The sequence below is a fragment of the Nicotiana sylvestris genome, chromosome 8, assembly GCF_000393655.2.
Source record: "Nicotiana sylvestris chromosome 8, ASM39365v2, whole genome shotgun sequence".
NCBI classification, from domain to species: domain Eukaryota; kingdom Viridiplantae; phylum Streptophyta; class Magnoliopsida; order Solanales; family Solanaceae; genus Nicotiana; species Nicotiana sylvestris.
The window spans coordinates 108,007,156-108,022,957 of NC_091064.1; the positions used below are offsets into that span (position 1 = coordinate 108,007,156).

The following is a 15,802-nucleotide window of genomic DNA, read 5'->3' on the forward strand; positions in this document are numbered from 1 at the left end:
ATTATACACCATTTAGACGTGAAGAAATATAACCACACCGAAGATCAAGGCTCCATACTTTCTGAGTTGTCCCATTTTGAGATTGACTCTACATTCTTGCATATAGTAACTTCAAGTACCTTGCTTCACAAATCTTATCTCTTGTTTATTCCTTTTGCAGAGTCGTGAAGGAGCTCAAAGGGTCCAGATGTCAGACTGAGGTGTCATACAAGATGCGGAGTCAACCCTTAAACAACTGTTGCACTTGATTTGTTGATAGTCTTGAAGTTCATCAATGTCGGCTCCCATGATGATTAAAAGTTTTTCCAAGAGAGACAACTTCTCATATATGGGACCTTCGACTAATACTTGACCAAGAGAAGCAAACTATCATGCTCGAGGATTAACAACAAGCTATGTGGTCAAGATATCATCACTACTACTGAACGCGAGAGACATACATTGGGAATGGCATCAAATGTGGAGACGTCATACGGAAAAGCATTTAAGACGCGTCAGCAAGAAAGCCTAGTTTACAATCATTTTCATGATTTAGGCTTTTGTATAGAAAAATGTCTAATTCCTTTTGTCTCTACATATTTTGATGTATCAACTTTGTACTATTGAAGCAATAAAACATCTTTTATACTTCAAAGCAAATCGTCTCTATTCCTCATAGATACGTGCCTCTACACTTGGAAGAATTAATGTAATGATCCGATGATGCCAAATTTTTATTTTTTTTAAAACTCATGTGATTGAACTTAGAATGAAACTCTAAGATGCCTACGTACCTCGGTGAAGGGGATCAAGTCATAATGTAGTTCAAAGGGATGAGTTTCATTTTTTTTTAGTCTTGACTTTTGCCTAGGCCGCCTCTTTCGAGGTTTTCAACCTAGCAGACTCTTATTTTTTTTTGTGGTCGTACACAGTTTAGACTCATGTGGGCCAGGAGTGTAGCAACGTGCAGTTTAAGCTCATGCATCAAGGAGTGTCATAACTTGCAGTTTAGGCTCGTACGTCGAGGAGCATAGGTGACTTTCATGGGAAGTACTGCTTCAGAAATTTTCCGTTGATCGAACCAACTCTGAGACCATCCTTATCGACAATTTTGTATGCGCCACTTGAATAGGTTTCTTTCACAACATATGGCCCATCCCATTTTGAGGTAAACTTGTCGCATATGCATTTGCTAAGGATTATAGGTCGTCGAACAGCTAGGACTAAGTCTCCCACTTGGAATGATCGTGGCCACACTTTCTTGTTGAAGGCTCTAGCTAGTCGAGCTTGATAGCATTCCAGTTTTGTTGCGCTTCCAATATTTTCTCATCTAGTGCCTCTAACTCTGCTAGGTGAAGTTGAGCATTCTCTTCGGATGTGAGTCCTTCTTGGATTGCTATCCGCAATAATGGAATTTGTTGCTCCAATGGCAGGACTGCTTCTACGCCATACACCAAAGAGTAAGGAGTTGCTTGTGTAGCAGTTCTAAATGTTGTACGGTATGCCCACAAAGCTTCACCAATTCTCTCATTCCATTCTCTCTTGTTCTTTGCAACAACTTTCTTCAAAAGGTTACCAAGCGTCTTGTTAAAAGCTTCAACAAGGCCATTGGCAGGTGCATTATACATTAAAGACTTATGTTGTTTGAAACTAAACTTCTCACATAGACTCTTCTCGAGCTTGTTGTCAAATGGCGTTCCATTATCAATGATTATGTTTTTTGTTATGTCGTACCTAAAAATTATATACGACTTGATAAAATCGACAACGATTTCCTTTTTCACCTCCTTGAGTGGAACAGCTTCCGCCCATTTAGAGAAGTAGTCCGTAGCAGCCAATATGTACATCTGTCCCTTTGATGACTTTGGAAGTCGTCCAACAATATCAAGTCCCCACGCATCAAAAGGCCATGAAGCTACAGTTGGGTGAAGAGGCTCTGGAGGTTGGTGGATGTAGTTGGCATGAAATTGACACGCTTGACATCTTTTGGCATGATTCATGCAACCCTTCACCATTGTCGCCCAGTAGTAGCCCATCCTCTTGATGGGAAAATGGAGCTTGGGACCAGATTGGTGTGCTCCACATGAGCCAGAATGTGCTTCCTCCATCGCTTGGCGGGCTTCTTCTTTGTCAAGACATCGCAAGAATAGTCCTTCAAAAGAGTGGCGAAATAATGTCCCCTTATAGAAGATGAATCGTGGTGCTCTTCGTTTGATATCTGTTTTTTGTCGCGGATCTTTAGGTAACTTTCCATGTTCAAGGTACTCTATCAGTGGTTGCATCCAATCCTCTTCTTCAATCACTCGAACAGATGTATGATGGCTTTCGTTGACTTGAAGATCTAGAAGTCTAGGAATAACCCATCGATGACACACATATACCTTTGTTGACTCATTCTCTCCAAGTGTCATCGTCTTGGCCAAGTTAGCCAAAGCATCAACCTTGCAATTTTCTTCTCTTAGGACGTGGTTTAAAAACACTCTGTCAAATTTTTCAAGTAAACTAGAAGCGTATTCATGGTATGACAATAGATCTTCCTTCTTTACCTCGTAACTCCCCAAAAGTTGGTTGATGATCAGCTTAGAGTCGTCGTAGATCCCCAACTGTAGAATCTTTATTTCTAATGCCATTTCGAGACCGACGATCAAAGCTTGGTACTCTGCAACATTGTTGGAGCATGTTTCACCTAAAACAAAGGAGAATGGCAAGACTTGTCTTTCTAGAGAGATCAAAAAAACACCCGCCCCCGCACCATTATGACGTGCAAATCCATTAAAGAACATTGTCCATGGTGGAAATTCTTTGATGAACAAAATGTCTTTATGTAGAAACTCATCTGAAAGCTCCCATTCTACCGGAAGAGGGTGATCAGCCAGAAAATTGGCTAGTGTTTGTCCTTTCACAACTTTTTGAGGTATGTATGTGATCTCATATTGGTTAAACAATATGGACCATCTTGCTAGGCGTCCAGAAAGAACAGGTCAAGTCATCACAAACTTCACGGGATCTGCTCGAGAGATGAGTTTGATGGTGTATGCTTCAAAATAATGCCTTAGCTTCTTTATTGCATAAAGTAACGCTAAGCATATTTTCTCAACAGGCGTATAGTTCAACTCAGCTCCTATCAGAGTTTGACTAAGGTAGTACAAGGCTTGTTCCTTTCCTTCCTCATTCTCTTGAGCAAGTAGCGCTCCAAGTGAACGTTTTTGTGCAGCGATGTAGAGTATCAATGGCTTCCCAAGCATTGGCTCCCCTAACATAGGTGGATTCAGCAAGTATGTTTTGATGCTTTCAAAAGCATTTTGACATGACTGATCCTAATGAAAAGGGATATCCTTCCTCAATAGATGATTGAAGGGTTGACACCGTCCGGCTAGATTAGAGATGAACCTCCGGATGAATGCTAAGTTTCCTTGGAGACTTCGAAGCTCCCTCAAGTTCTTTGGCTGGGGCATTTTCTGAATGGCATCAATCTTTGCAAGATCAACTTCAATTCCACGATGATGCACAATGAAGCCAAGAAACTTTCCTGAGGTAACTCCAAATGCACACTTGAGTGGATTCATCTTTAGGTCAAATTTTCTTAACCTTTTAAAAACAATTCGAATGTCTTCAAGGTGGTAATGCCTACTCTTCGTCTTTACCACTAAGTCATCGATGTAGCATTCAACCCTCTTATGAAGCATGTCGTCAAAAATGTTTTGCATCGCGCGTTGGTAGGTTGCACCAGCATTCTTCAGACCGAAGGGCATCACTTTGTAGCAATATATCCCTTTTGGAGTTTGGAAAGTAATACACTCTTCATCTTTTGGAGACATTCTGATTTGATTGTATCCAGAGGACCCATCCATGAATGACATAGCTTTATGCCCTATTGTAGCATCAACCATGAGTTCAATAATTGGTAGCGGGAAGTCATCTTTTGGACACGCTTTGTTTAGGTCTCGAAAGTCAACACAAATGCGTATTTGACCATTCTTTTTCTTGACAGGTACAATATTCGATATACATGATGGGTACTTAACCTCTCGAATAAATCCTGCCTCGATGAGCTTGTTGACTTCGACTTCAATTTGTGATACAAGCTCGAGTCGAAACATGCGTTGTGACTGCTTCACAGGGCGTGCTCCACTTTTGATCCCTAAATGATGAACAACTACCTTAGGACTAAGAACACGCATTTCTCTATACGACCAAGCGAAGACATATTCGTACTAGGTCAACAACTTGGAGTATTCCTCCTCCTCTTGAGGCGTAAGCAGTGCACTAATGAAGGTGAGACGTGGATCTTTCGGAGTACCGAAGGTGAGGTGTGGATCTTTCAAAGTACCTAAATTGAGTTCCTTAAGCTCATCCACAGTTGATTGCCCGCCATCTTCTATTTGAGGGGGATCCTCATGTACTTCATCATCGATGTTAAGGCATGGGCTATCTTCCACAATTATGTGATAGGATGTTTCCACAAAGTCTGACTTTTCTCTTTGACTTTCTTGGATGGTCGGCATGGCTTCTTTCTCTTTCTTTGCTTCTTTATGAGGCTGGAAAGTGTAAACAATGGTTCTCCTTTGCACCTTCAGCGGACCATCTGTGGATATCGACAAAATAGACTTCCTCTTCATACGTGATGGGAAAACACTACAGATTTCTTTGTCAGCAACAACTTCAAAATGATCCCGCTCCTCATGGACTTGCTCCTTGTATTTTGACAGTATCTTTCTAGATGGAGACTTCCTTGTGGTCCCTAGGCAACAAAAGACAAAGGTCTTTGAGGTAGTGGAAACTTCTTTTAGATGTTTGGAAGCTACACATTCACCTTTGTGGCTTAGCCTTTCAAACACCGAGACCGGAGGGGTTGAGCCTCCAATGTGATCAAATACTGAAGCCTGTTGTTTTATTTTCTTGCCCTTAAATTCCTTCATCTCCTCTACCGAGGTGTATTGTGATGAAGCTATCTCTTTGCTTCTCTTTGATGAAATTCGAAGAGGCTCTGCCAAACTGAATCCTAACCCAAACTTTTCAGTGGCGACGTAGTGCCCTTGCTTTCTCAACTTCATTTAACTCATTGAGCCCATGTATCTTTTCACCGGTGACTTCGTCTTTGAGTTATCCTAGTTGTGATGGATTGGTGAAGTCATAACCAGACTTTTCAAGCAGTATGAAGGCCTTAGGATCATAGTGCCCTTTTATTTTATCAGCTTGGAGATTGCCTTTAACAGACTCACAAGTCACGGATGGGATTTGTGCAACTGGAACTATCATATGCTCCTTCAAATGTTGGATATCTTTATGACTCATTTGCTTCTTTGGAGTACATTCCTATAGCAAAGGTTGCCCTTTCTTTCGACGCTCACGTGGAACATAGCGAAAAACCAGATGCTCCTGAGTCTTTGTCTGTATGTCACCTTCAGATGATGATAGCTTAATGGAGACTTCTTCGATTCCCTTCTTAGGAAGCTTGGTAGTAGTCCGTTGAGCCTCATTTTCCTTTTCTGACTTGACATCAGCTTAGTCATCTAATGATGGTTTCTCCACTTTCGGTTCACAAGAATCTAGGTAGAATTTTGCATCTGCAAAGTATGACTCCGTCTCAGTGAAAGGCTTGATGTTTGCATCAATTATGACTATCTCACCATCTCTTCTATACTTCAGACATTGATGCAAAGTAGATGATACAACCCCATTCTCATAAATCCAAGGACATCCAAGCAACAAGTTGTATGATGTTTTAGCATCTATGACGTGAATCAGGGTGTTTGAATTCATCTCACCAATGGATAATCCTACGCGGATCATACCTATGGCTCGTTGTCCTCCCTGGTTGAAACCTTGGATTGTTAGGTTACTTTTGAATAGCTCATCGATAGAGATCCCAAGCTTTTTTAGCACCATCTTTTGCATGATGTTGACAGCCGAACCATCATCAACAAGTATGCGATTGAGATGTTGTTCCTGAATGGACCCTACAACAAACAATGATTTGTTATGTGGCTTAGACCCCAGCAACAAGTCATCATCTGTGAATGAAATTGTTGCACAGCATGTGACAATTTTTCCGTTTCCATGATGTTCTTGTGTTTTCATTGGAGTAGGCTCATCGTTGCTTTCTGTTGTTTCGACAGTTTTAGAAACTATATGAGTTGCACCAACGTGACCTCCATGAAGGAATTTTCCCATAAAGAATTCATGCAATGTGATGGGCTTTTGGAACTTTGGCAATAAGGAACTATTAATCTTCTTGCTAGTATAAGATTTGATATTTCTTGGTGAAGCCTATCTGCATCACTCATCATCGCTCTTGAATTAAGAATTCGTAGCCTCAAAACTGCCTGATGTTTTCGCTTCTTCAGAGTGACTAGAATCCAACCCTCATCATCTTTGTCTTTGGAGTGATTGTCTAGCTCTAGTGAACCTTCAAGAGTTTTCCTTGGAAGATCAACTTCAACGGGCTTGAAACTTCCAAATTTTAAGAAGGCAGTGCTTGACACGTTATGCAACTTTGAACATTTCTTTTCCTTGAGCGCGATACTTACATGATTTGCTTCTGCTGTTTCATCCATGTCTATGATGATTTTTCCTTCACTTACAAGAGCCATAATTTTCTCCTTCAAGACGAAGCATTTCTTTGTAGGGTGGCTAATGACGCGATGAAACTTGCAATATTTCGGATCGCCAACTTTGCCAATTTCCTCTGGCCTTTGTTATTCAGGGAGATCAATGACTGTCTTATTCAACAGTTCATCAAGGATTGTGGGTACGTCTGAATCTGTAAATGGATAAACCTTCGCCTCTGATTCCTTCAAGGTGGGACGACGTTTCTCCTCTTTGGGATATTGACTCGGGGTCTTATCCTCCTTCACTTTTTGCTTAGTAGTCACCTTCACAGAAGTTGCTTTCATCTCCATTGATTCTTTGGTTTGGTTCTTTGATGAAACATTTTTCTTGAACTTCTTTTGATCAGCAAATGGAGATGCCTTTCCATGACTTGCGATGCTTAACTCCATGTCGTGCGCTCGTGTTGCAAGTTCTTCAAAAGTTAGCGGTTTGATCCCTTGTAGGATGTACAAAAGGCCCAGTGCATTCCTTGAATGCACATCTCCACAACAGATATTTCTGAAAGGCGATCTTTGCAGTCCAAACTTAACGCCCTCCAACGATTAATGTAATCCACCGCTGGCTCGTCCTTCCTTTGCTTGATGCCTGTCAATTCTATCATGCTTACAGTTCTTCGGGTACTGTAAAAACAGTTGAGGAATTCCTTCTCAAGTTTCTCATATCTATCAATGGACTCGGGCTCCAAGTCAATATATCAGTCAAATGCGTTTCCTTTTAGAGAACGAACAAATTGTTTTACCAAAAGATCACCATGCGTTCCCACATTGCTACAAGTCTCGGCAAAGTGGGCAATATGTTGCCTTTGGTTCCCTTTGCCATCAAATTGATGCAGCTTTGGTGGTTGATAATTAGTTGGCATGGTTAAAAAATCAATCCTCTTAGTATAAGGCTTAGAGTAGTACAACGAACTTTGTGATGGTCCGCCATATTGAGCTCTGATGGTGTTTGTTATCATGTCTTGCAATTGTTGGACAGATAACGCCGCAACTGAAGTATATTGCTTTTCCTTTTAAATGTTTAACTTTGAAAATGATTCCTCAACGGCTATTTTTTTTTGGAGGTGAAGACAGGTGAACGAGGAGGGACATTGCTCGACTCTCCAGGTGCATAGGCGTCCAATTTGTTCATGAGTTGAGCGATTTGAAAGTCTTTGTCTTCAACAGATTTCTTCAAGACCTCTATAGTCTGTTCCATCATGGCAAACTTTCGTCCACATTAGTTGCGTCAGTCATCAAGGCATTGACTTTTGTTAAAACTGAAGAATCCACCAAATCCTCAAATCTTCCAAGGTTTGAGGATGTTTGAGAAAGTTGGTCCAACATCGATAATGGGGTGTTGCCCCCAGAGATTGCGGTTGTGAACGTCATATGAGATCTTCTTTTCTTTGTCATCTCCAAGGAAGCGAAGTATTCGGATCCATCCAAGCCACTAGTCTTGAACTTGCTTCGAGTGATTGGGCCAACATGACCGAGCTCAGCGGATGCGGCAACAATAGCATCTTTGCATGAAACATCACACTTGCAGAAGGCCATTGTAGTAGTAGATATGAAGCTTGTAATTTTTAACTTGCAAGAAGGAGAGATGAAGGGCAGAATTAGTCCCACCGGGCGTGCCAAAATTTATTCGCAACAAATTTTCGTAATATGAAAAATAAACTGCAACAAAAATAATATGAAGAAAAAGTGATAATTATTGATAAATATTTGTGAGTACAATTTTATGTATCCCTTGATTCTCCTCTCTAAAATTCTCCGTGATTCGAGGGCTTGAGAAGCGTCTTTCTCGAATGTAGGATGATGTAGACCTCCTTGTGATGTATTTAATTGCCAAGAACGTCGAGCAACACTTTGTTGTTACGGGTTGATCTCCGGGAAGAATTCTGTTGATCACTCCTTTGTCGAAGAACTAAACACTTGATGATTGATCTCTCTGTTTGTGGATGTCTTCACCAATTGCGAAGTGTTCTTCTCCAACTCTAAATGTCCCTTGAGAGGTATGTAACCCCCTCTATTTATAGTTGTATAGGATGGACAGTCAAGTTACATAAGAACTCTCTTGCTTGATTCTGATTGAGCCATGTCATTTTAGTCACTTGGCGACTTGTGGTTGGTTCTTGCTTTTTGACTTGGATTGCCACATCATTTAACATATGGCGTCATCTTTTTGGCTTGCAGTTTGACTAGATATGTCATGTCACTTGACACATGGCATGAGTCTGGGCCTTAAGATGAAATGGACATTGGACTTGAAAATAATAAAATGAACTAATTTAACTTGTAAAGCCCAAATTAATTATTTAACCCAATTGAATTTAATCCAAATTTTATATGGATTAGACCCAAAAAAATTTATATATTTACAGGGCTAAAACACTCAAAAGGACTGACCAAGTCGTTATATTTGCAAGTTATACCGCGCATAACTTTCGTACAAATTATGCAATGAATTTGTTCACTGTTGGCAATTTTTGCTGGAGTGGCAAGATCTATTACTATTTCCTTTCTGCATATCTTGTTAAATTGTTCGTATAACTTGACGAATTTGGGAACATTTGTGTGTGTGGTTCGCAAGTTTGCCAGATTGGCAAGATGTGGTACTATCTTAATTATACATATATATTGTTAAATTATTCACCAATTTTGCTAAATTGACAAATCTTACTTGTGTTATTCGGTTGTGAATATCTCTAACTTAATTCTCTCTGATTCTTTAAAGTATCAAAGTGAATTTTAACTTCTTTGTCATTTTGTAATCAAGCCAGTACAGCAAGATAGCTTCTCGTTTTTCTATATTTTGAATAACAAAATTGAGTTGTCAGTATTTTCATAGATGACCACTTTAAGTTCTCCACAATGATCTTTTAAACACTAACATTTTTAGTGATCAAATAGACACCTATAGTCGGAAAAAATATACTTCATAAATACTTGAGTCCAGCAAATAACATGTGTGAGTTACGCTTGCGGATGACATGTCAAATGAACCAATTAAAGAGTGATACATATAATTTATAATAAATAAAATAAAAATTGACACATCTAATTAACAAAAAAATACATTTAAAGAGAAAAAGTGTACTTTTAACTAGAGCAGCTTCCACCCCACCCCCCCCCCAAAAAAAAAAACCAATTCTTCTTCTTCTTCCTATCCCCTATTTCAATTGTCACCCATGTTCTTCACCAGGTAGAAATCGATACCCCTCAACCCCCTCCTTTCTTCTTCTTCTTCATTAGAGACCCAAACTCCTCGTCCCACCTCACCCTACCCACCTTGTTTCTTCTTCCCTTTCGTTCCCCCCTAATTTGTTGGTGCTTCTTCTTCTTGATTAGAGACCGAACCCCTGACTCTTATCCTTTTTTCTTCTTTTTCATTGTAGTTTTCTCGATTGATTGTTACTCAACATAAACTTTATAAAATCCAACTGAGTTTCTCTTCAATTCAAGTTGGTGGATTGTGGTGTTAGGGGTGGTTATATAAGGGAAAAGGGGTCACCGATCGGCTCAGGGTGGTGATGAAATCGTGGGGCTCGCGTAAAAAATTTAATTCTAAATAAGGAGAAAATCACAATAATAAAGGCTATAAAGGATTGAAATAAGCAAGAACAATTTAAGCACACGCAAGAAATTTAGTAAAAGCTATATTAAAATAATTTATTAAACTAGGGAGAAAACTTGGTAGGAGACTTTTTTCACAATTCATAAACTCTTGAATCTCTCTATAAGAAAAAATAAGTAGTAGCATCCCTATTTATAATACTACAAAACCAAAAACCTATTCCAATATAAAATTGGTAACAAAACCTAACTAGACATGAATTAAATAAACTACCAAATATCAAATCAGAGACAAATTAGGAATACTAATAAATCTTGGTTTAGTTTCCAACAGCCTCCCTTAAACCAAGATCTTCAAATTTGATCATGGCCAACATTTTCTTCAACTTGATGAATAACTCCAATTTTAGTGGCTTTGTGAAAACATCAGCAACTTGCTCTCCAGTCTTGCAATACTCAATAACTATCTCTTTGTCTTGAACCAAGTCACGAATAAAGTGAAATTTGATATCAATGTGTTTGCTACGCCCATGAAAAACTGGATTCTTTGTTAGTTCAATTGCAGACTTGCTATCACAAAAAATTGTTGTAGAACTGTTTTGCTTGTGTTGAAGAAATCCAAGCATTCTTCTTAACCACAATGCTTGTGTAGCACTACTTGTTGCAGGCATGTACTCTGCTTTAGCTATTGATAAAGCAACAACTTGTTGCTTTTTGGAAGACCATGAAAATACACCAGAACCCAAATAAAATGCATAGCCAGAAGTACTTTTTCTTTGTATTGTATCACTAGCCCAATCACAGTCTGTAAATCTCACAAGACTACTATCATTAGTCTTTGAATAAAATATACCATCAGTTTGCGTACCTTGTATATATCTCAAAATTCTTTTTGTGGCTTGCAAGTGGGATTGTTGTGGAGTCTCCATAAATCTGCTAATTAATCCAACTCCATAAGTAATATCAGGCCTTGTAGAAGTCAAGTACCTTAGACTCCCTACCAATTTTCTAAAATATGTAGGATCAACAAAGTTATCAGTCCCATCTCTAACCAACTTTAATTTTTCTTCAACAAGGGTCAAAATTGGTTTGGCTTTATCCATATTAAATCTCTTTAGAATATCACCAACATATTTTTTCTGAGAAATAAATATTCCATTATCTAATTGAGATACCTCAATGCCAAGAAAATAAGACATTAAACCCAGATCAATCATCTCAAACTGGCTTTGCCTCCCTAAACTCAGAAATTAATTTAGGATTATTGCCAGTAAAAATTAAATCATCCACATATAAGAACACAATGAGAATATTTTCGCCAGGCTTGAATTTGATATATAAAGTATGCTCATATGGACATCTCTGAAATCCATGTCCAATAAAATAAGAATCAATACAAGTGTACCAAGCTCTATGTGTTTGTTTCAATCCATATAATGTCTTCTTCAGTCTATAAACTTTATTTTCTTGACCCCTTTTGACATAACCAGCAGGCTGCTCAACATGCATTTCTTCTTCAAGTACATCATTTAAGAAAGCAGATTTCACATCCATTTTGAAAAATTTCTAACAATTATTGGCAGAAAGAGAAATTATCATACGAACAGTATCAAGTCTAGCAACAGATGCAAATACCTAGAAGTAATCAATACATGCCTTCTGCTTGTATCCTTTAACAACTAATCTCTCCTTTAAACGATCCACTTCTCCAGTTGGTTTGAACTTGGTTTTGTATACCCACTTGACTCCAATTGGTCTTTTTGAGGGCGGTAAAGTAGTCAATTCCCATGTATTATTTTTCTCAATAGCGTGAATTTCTTCATTCATTGCATGAACCCATCGGTCATCTTTAACAGCTTCCTCAAAAGTAACTGGATCACAATCTGCAAATAAGGCAAAATTTACAATATCTTCATCGGATAAATCATTATCATCGCCAACAACATAATATTGCAAACGAACCGGTAAATGGTGTTGTCTTTGCGGGCGACTGGACGTCTCTGCTTGAACAGTATCTACTACATGTTCCTCTTGATGTCTGCTAGAACTTCCTTCCTATATGACTGAAATTATTGGTTGAGACCTAGATGGTTCAGGATCCTTCTTTGACCAATCCCAAGAACTCTGCTCATCAAAAGTAACATCTCTGCTAATAATTACTTTTCCTGTATCTGGATTAAACAACTTGTAACCCTTTGTCTCATGACTATAACCAATAAAAATATATTTTTCAGCTTTATCATCCAATTTTTTTCTCAAAGCATCAGGAACATGAGCATAAGCAAGACAATCAAATACTTTTAGATGAGAAATATTTGGTTTCTAACCTGTCCAGACCTCTTGTGGAGTTTTTCCAAATTAGACTGTGTAGGACACCTATTTAGTACATAAATTACACAAGAGACAGCTTCTGCCCAAAAACCTTTTGGAATATTTTTAGAATGCATCATAGATCTCACCATGTCCATCACTGTTCAATTTTTTTTTCAGCCACACCATTTTGCTGAGGTGTATATCTAGCTGTCAATTGATGCTTAATACCATACTTCTTCAAATAATCATCACAAACAAGAAATTCAGTGCCCATATCAGTCCTCAATATTTTAATAAAACACCCACTTTGCTTCTCCACATAAACTTTGAAGCTCTTAAAAATATCACATGCATCAGATTTATTAAAATATACCCAATTCTTTCGGCTAAAATCATCAATGAAAGTAATAAAATACTTACTACCACCATTAGAAGAAACTTCAACTGAGCACAAATCTGAATGAATTAACTGCAATGGTGCATTAGCTCTCCAAGCCTTGACTTTCTGAAAAGGTTCTCTGTACTTCTTTCCCAAAATACACGACTCACACTTCTTGTCAGGAAAATTAATAGAAGGCAAACCATCAACCAAATTTTTTCTTGCAAGAAATTTCAAACTCCCAAAATTCGAATGCCCAAGACGTAGATGCCACAACCAAGTATCATCACAGTTTATAGAACTAAAGCAAGGTAAATCATCACTATTGAGATAAAGAGGCCACAAACGACTATTGTTCATGTTAAACTTTGCAATTAGTCCAAATTTATCATCATTGATTGTACCAATTCTATACATAAAATGCAAATCATACCCCTTTTCTGATAGTTGTCCCAAGCTCAATAAATTATGATGAAGACTCGGCACATAAAACACATCTGATATAAAATTAGAAGAACCATCTTTTACGGTAATGCGAATTTTTCCCTTTCCAACATCAGGCACCTTTGCGTTATTTCCAAGTCTCACTATTCCTCTAAATGTTTCATCTAGATCAGTGAATAATTTCTTATTTCCACTCATATGATTGCTGCAACCCGAATCAACAAAACTATTCATTCCCTTTAGTTTCTTCAACTCCAGAATTAGAAAACAATAAAGTCTCTTGTTTATCCCCATTATTTTCAGCTATCTTAGCATGTACGTCTTTATTACCAGATTTAATAGACCAACATTTGCTTTCATAATGTCCAAATTTACCACAATTATAGCACTGAATCTGAGATTTATCACGTCTTTGAAAATTTTGATGACCTTGTTGTTCCTTCCAAAAATTATTACTATTTCTTTGTAGATAAGAAAAACTACCTCTACTACGGTTGCCTCGATAATTACTTCTACCACGACCTCTATCTCTGAAATTCTGGTATCTTTGATTTGTTTCTTTAGGATAACTTGTCTTTTCTTTTGCTTTAGGTTGATTCACCTTTGCTTGCAACGTCTCCTCCACTATTTCGGGTGTGTATTGAGTTAGGGACATCTCATATGTCACCAATTCACCTTCTAAATCATCAAGTGTAAAAGTGCTAAGATCTTTGGTAGCCTCAAGAACCACCTTCTTCGTGTGAAATTTTATACTCAAGGACCGCAATATTTTTTCAACCACTTTAACTTCATCTAGTATCGTCCTCATGTCGTTGACTATATTAGTAATTCTTGTAATGAATTCTTTAACGGACTCTATTGGTTTCATTTGGGCCAACTCGTACTGTCTCCTTAGCTCTTGCAATTTGACTTTCTTTACTTCGGCGGAACTTCGATGTGAATTCACCAAGATTCTCCAAGCCTCCTTAGTTGATTTTGCATGCAAAAATTTGTTAGATACACGCAATTCAACCTTGCTGGTGACATAGTAACGTGCTTTATAATCCAATTGTCTATTTTTCTCTAATTGCGTAGCTGCATCACCTGTCAATGTTGTACCTTCTGGGGGTTCATCAGATCCTGTTTCAACAATGGACAATAATCCAGCAACATTGAAAAAATATTTCATATATTGATGTCAATCTTCAAAATTATTTTTGCCATCAAACTTGAAAACTTGGCAATCATGTAAATATGGAGTATTCATATTTTTTTTGGGATCTCCACCGACTCCGACAGAATCTCACACAGGCTCTGATACCAATTTGAAGGATTGAAATACCCCGAAGAACAATTTAGGCACAAGCAAGAAATTTAGCAAAAGCTATATAGAAAAAATTTATTAAACTAGGGAGAGAACTTGGTAGGAGGCTTTTTTCACAACTCATAAACTCTTGAATCTCTCTACAAGAAAAAATAAGTAGTAGCACCCCTATTTATAATACTACAAAATCAAAAACCTATTCCAATATAAAATTGGTAAACAAAACCTAACTAGACATGAATTAAATAAACTACCAAATATCAAATCATAGACAACTTAGGAATACTAACTAATCTTGGTTTAGTTTCCAAAAGGCTATCATGCACTTAATGTAATTTGAAACACAATCTTATTTCCCACTAGAGAAATTGTCCGCACGAAATGTCATTGAACAAAATAGTTATTATAAATTCAATCCAGATATTGAAGATAATTATTTTTTATTTAAATGCATATAAGAAATTAGTCTATATATTGATTAAGTTACAAAAGATAATATTCTTGTTAGAAGTTGAGCTTAATGAATCTATCTTCTTATCAGATTTTTTTATAAGAATTTTAAGTAGACTTGTAGTTTATATGGGGCAGAGTTGTGCGCATATGGTTTTAATACTTGATTTTTTATATTCATGAATGTGTACTTTGATATGCATTTGAATTTTTTCCTTTTCAGTAAATAGTAAAACTTTTTTTTTGGTCAAACTTTTAATAAACATGAAATGAAAAGTAAAGAAACTAAAATTAAAAAAGAAAATCCATTTGTTAAACTCAAGTCATTTACACTTTTTCCTAATTCTTTTTTCATTGATCTTGTTTTTCTTTCCTTCTCAATTCCCTGAACACTCTACTATTTTTTTCCCTACCTTATACTTCCTCTACAATTTTTTATTCTTTCTTTTCTTTTTTTCTTTCTCTTTCCTCTTTCAATTTGCCTTATTAAATCTATTCTCTTGGTACTATGCAAAAACCGGGAAGAGGGGAACTTTTTTTAAATTTCTTACCGCAGTCAATTAATTTTTGGAGTTACTATATGTACACCTTAAATAAAGGGAGGAAAAAGAATTAAAATTGTTATATATTTTTAATTGCGCAGATGCCAAAAACTTATAAATTGGCCATTTTAGTTCTAGAAAAGTGCCACGTTATATCTCCATAAATTAAATAATTGGACAGAATAAGAGAAAAATGCCAAAAAGTGATTAAAATAATTGGTCATTA

At 37.4% G+C, this 15,802-nt stretch overlaps 1 protein-coding gene across 1 annotated transcript; it reads right to left on the minus strand.

Moving 5' to 3' along the window:
- Positions 1–13,507: 13,507 nt before the first annotated feature.
- On the minus strand, positions 13,508–14,449 carry LOC138875494 (uncharacterized). The gene has a single exon (XM_070154326.1). The coding sequence runs from the start codon at positions 14,447–14,449 to the stop codon at positions 13,508–13,510; it is 942 nt and encodes a 313-aa protein (XP_070010427.1).
- Between the last annotated feature and the right edge of the window lie 1,353 nt (positions 14,450–15,802).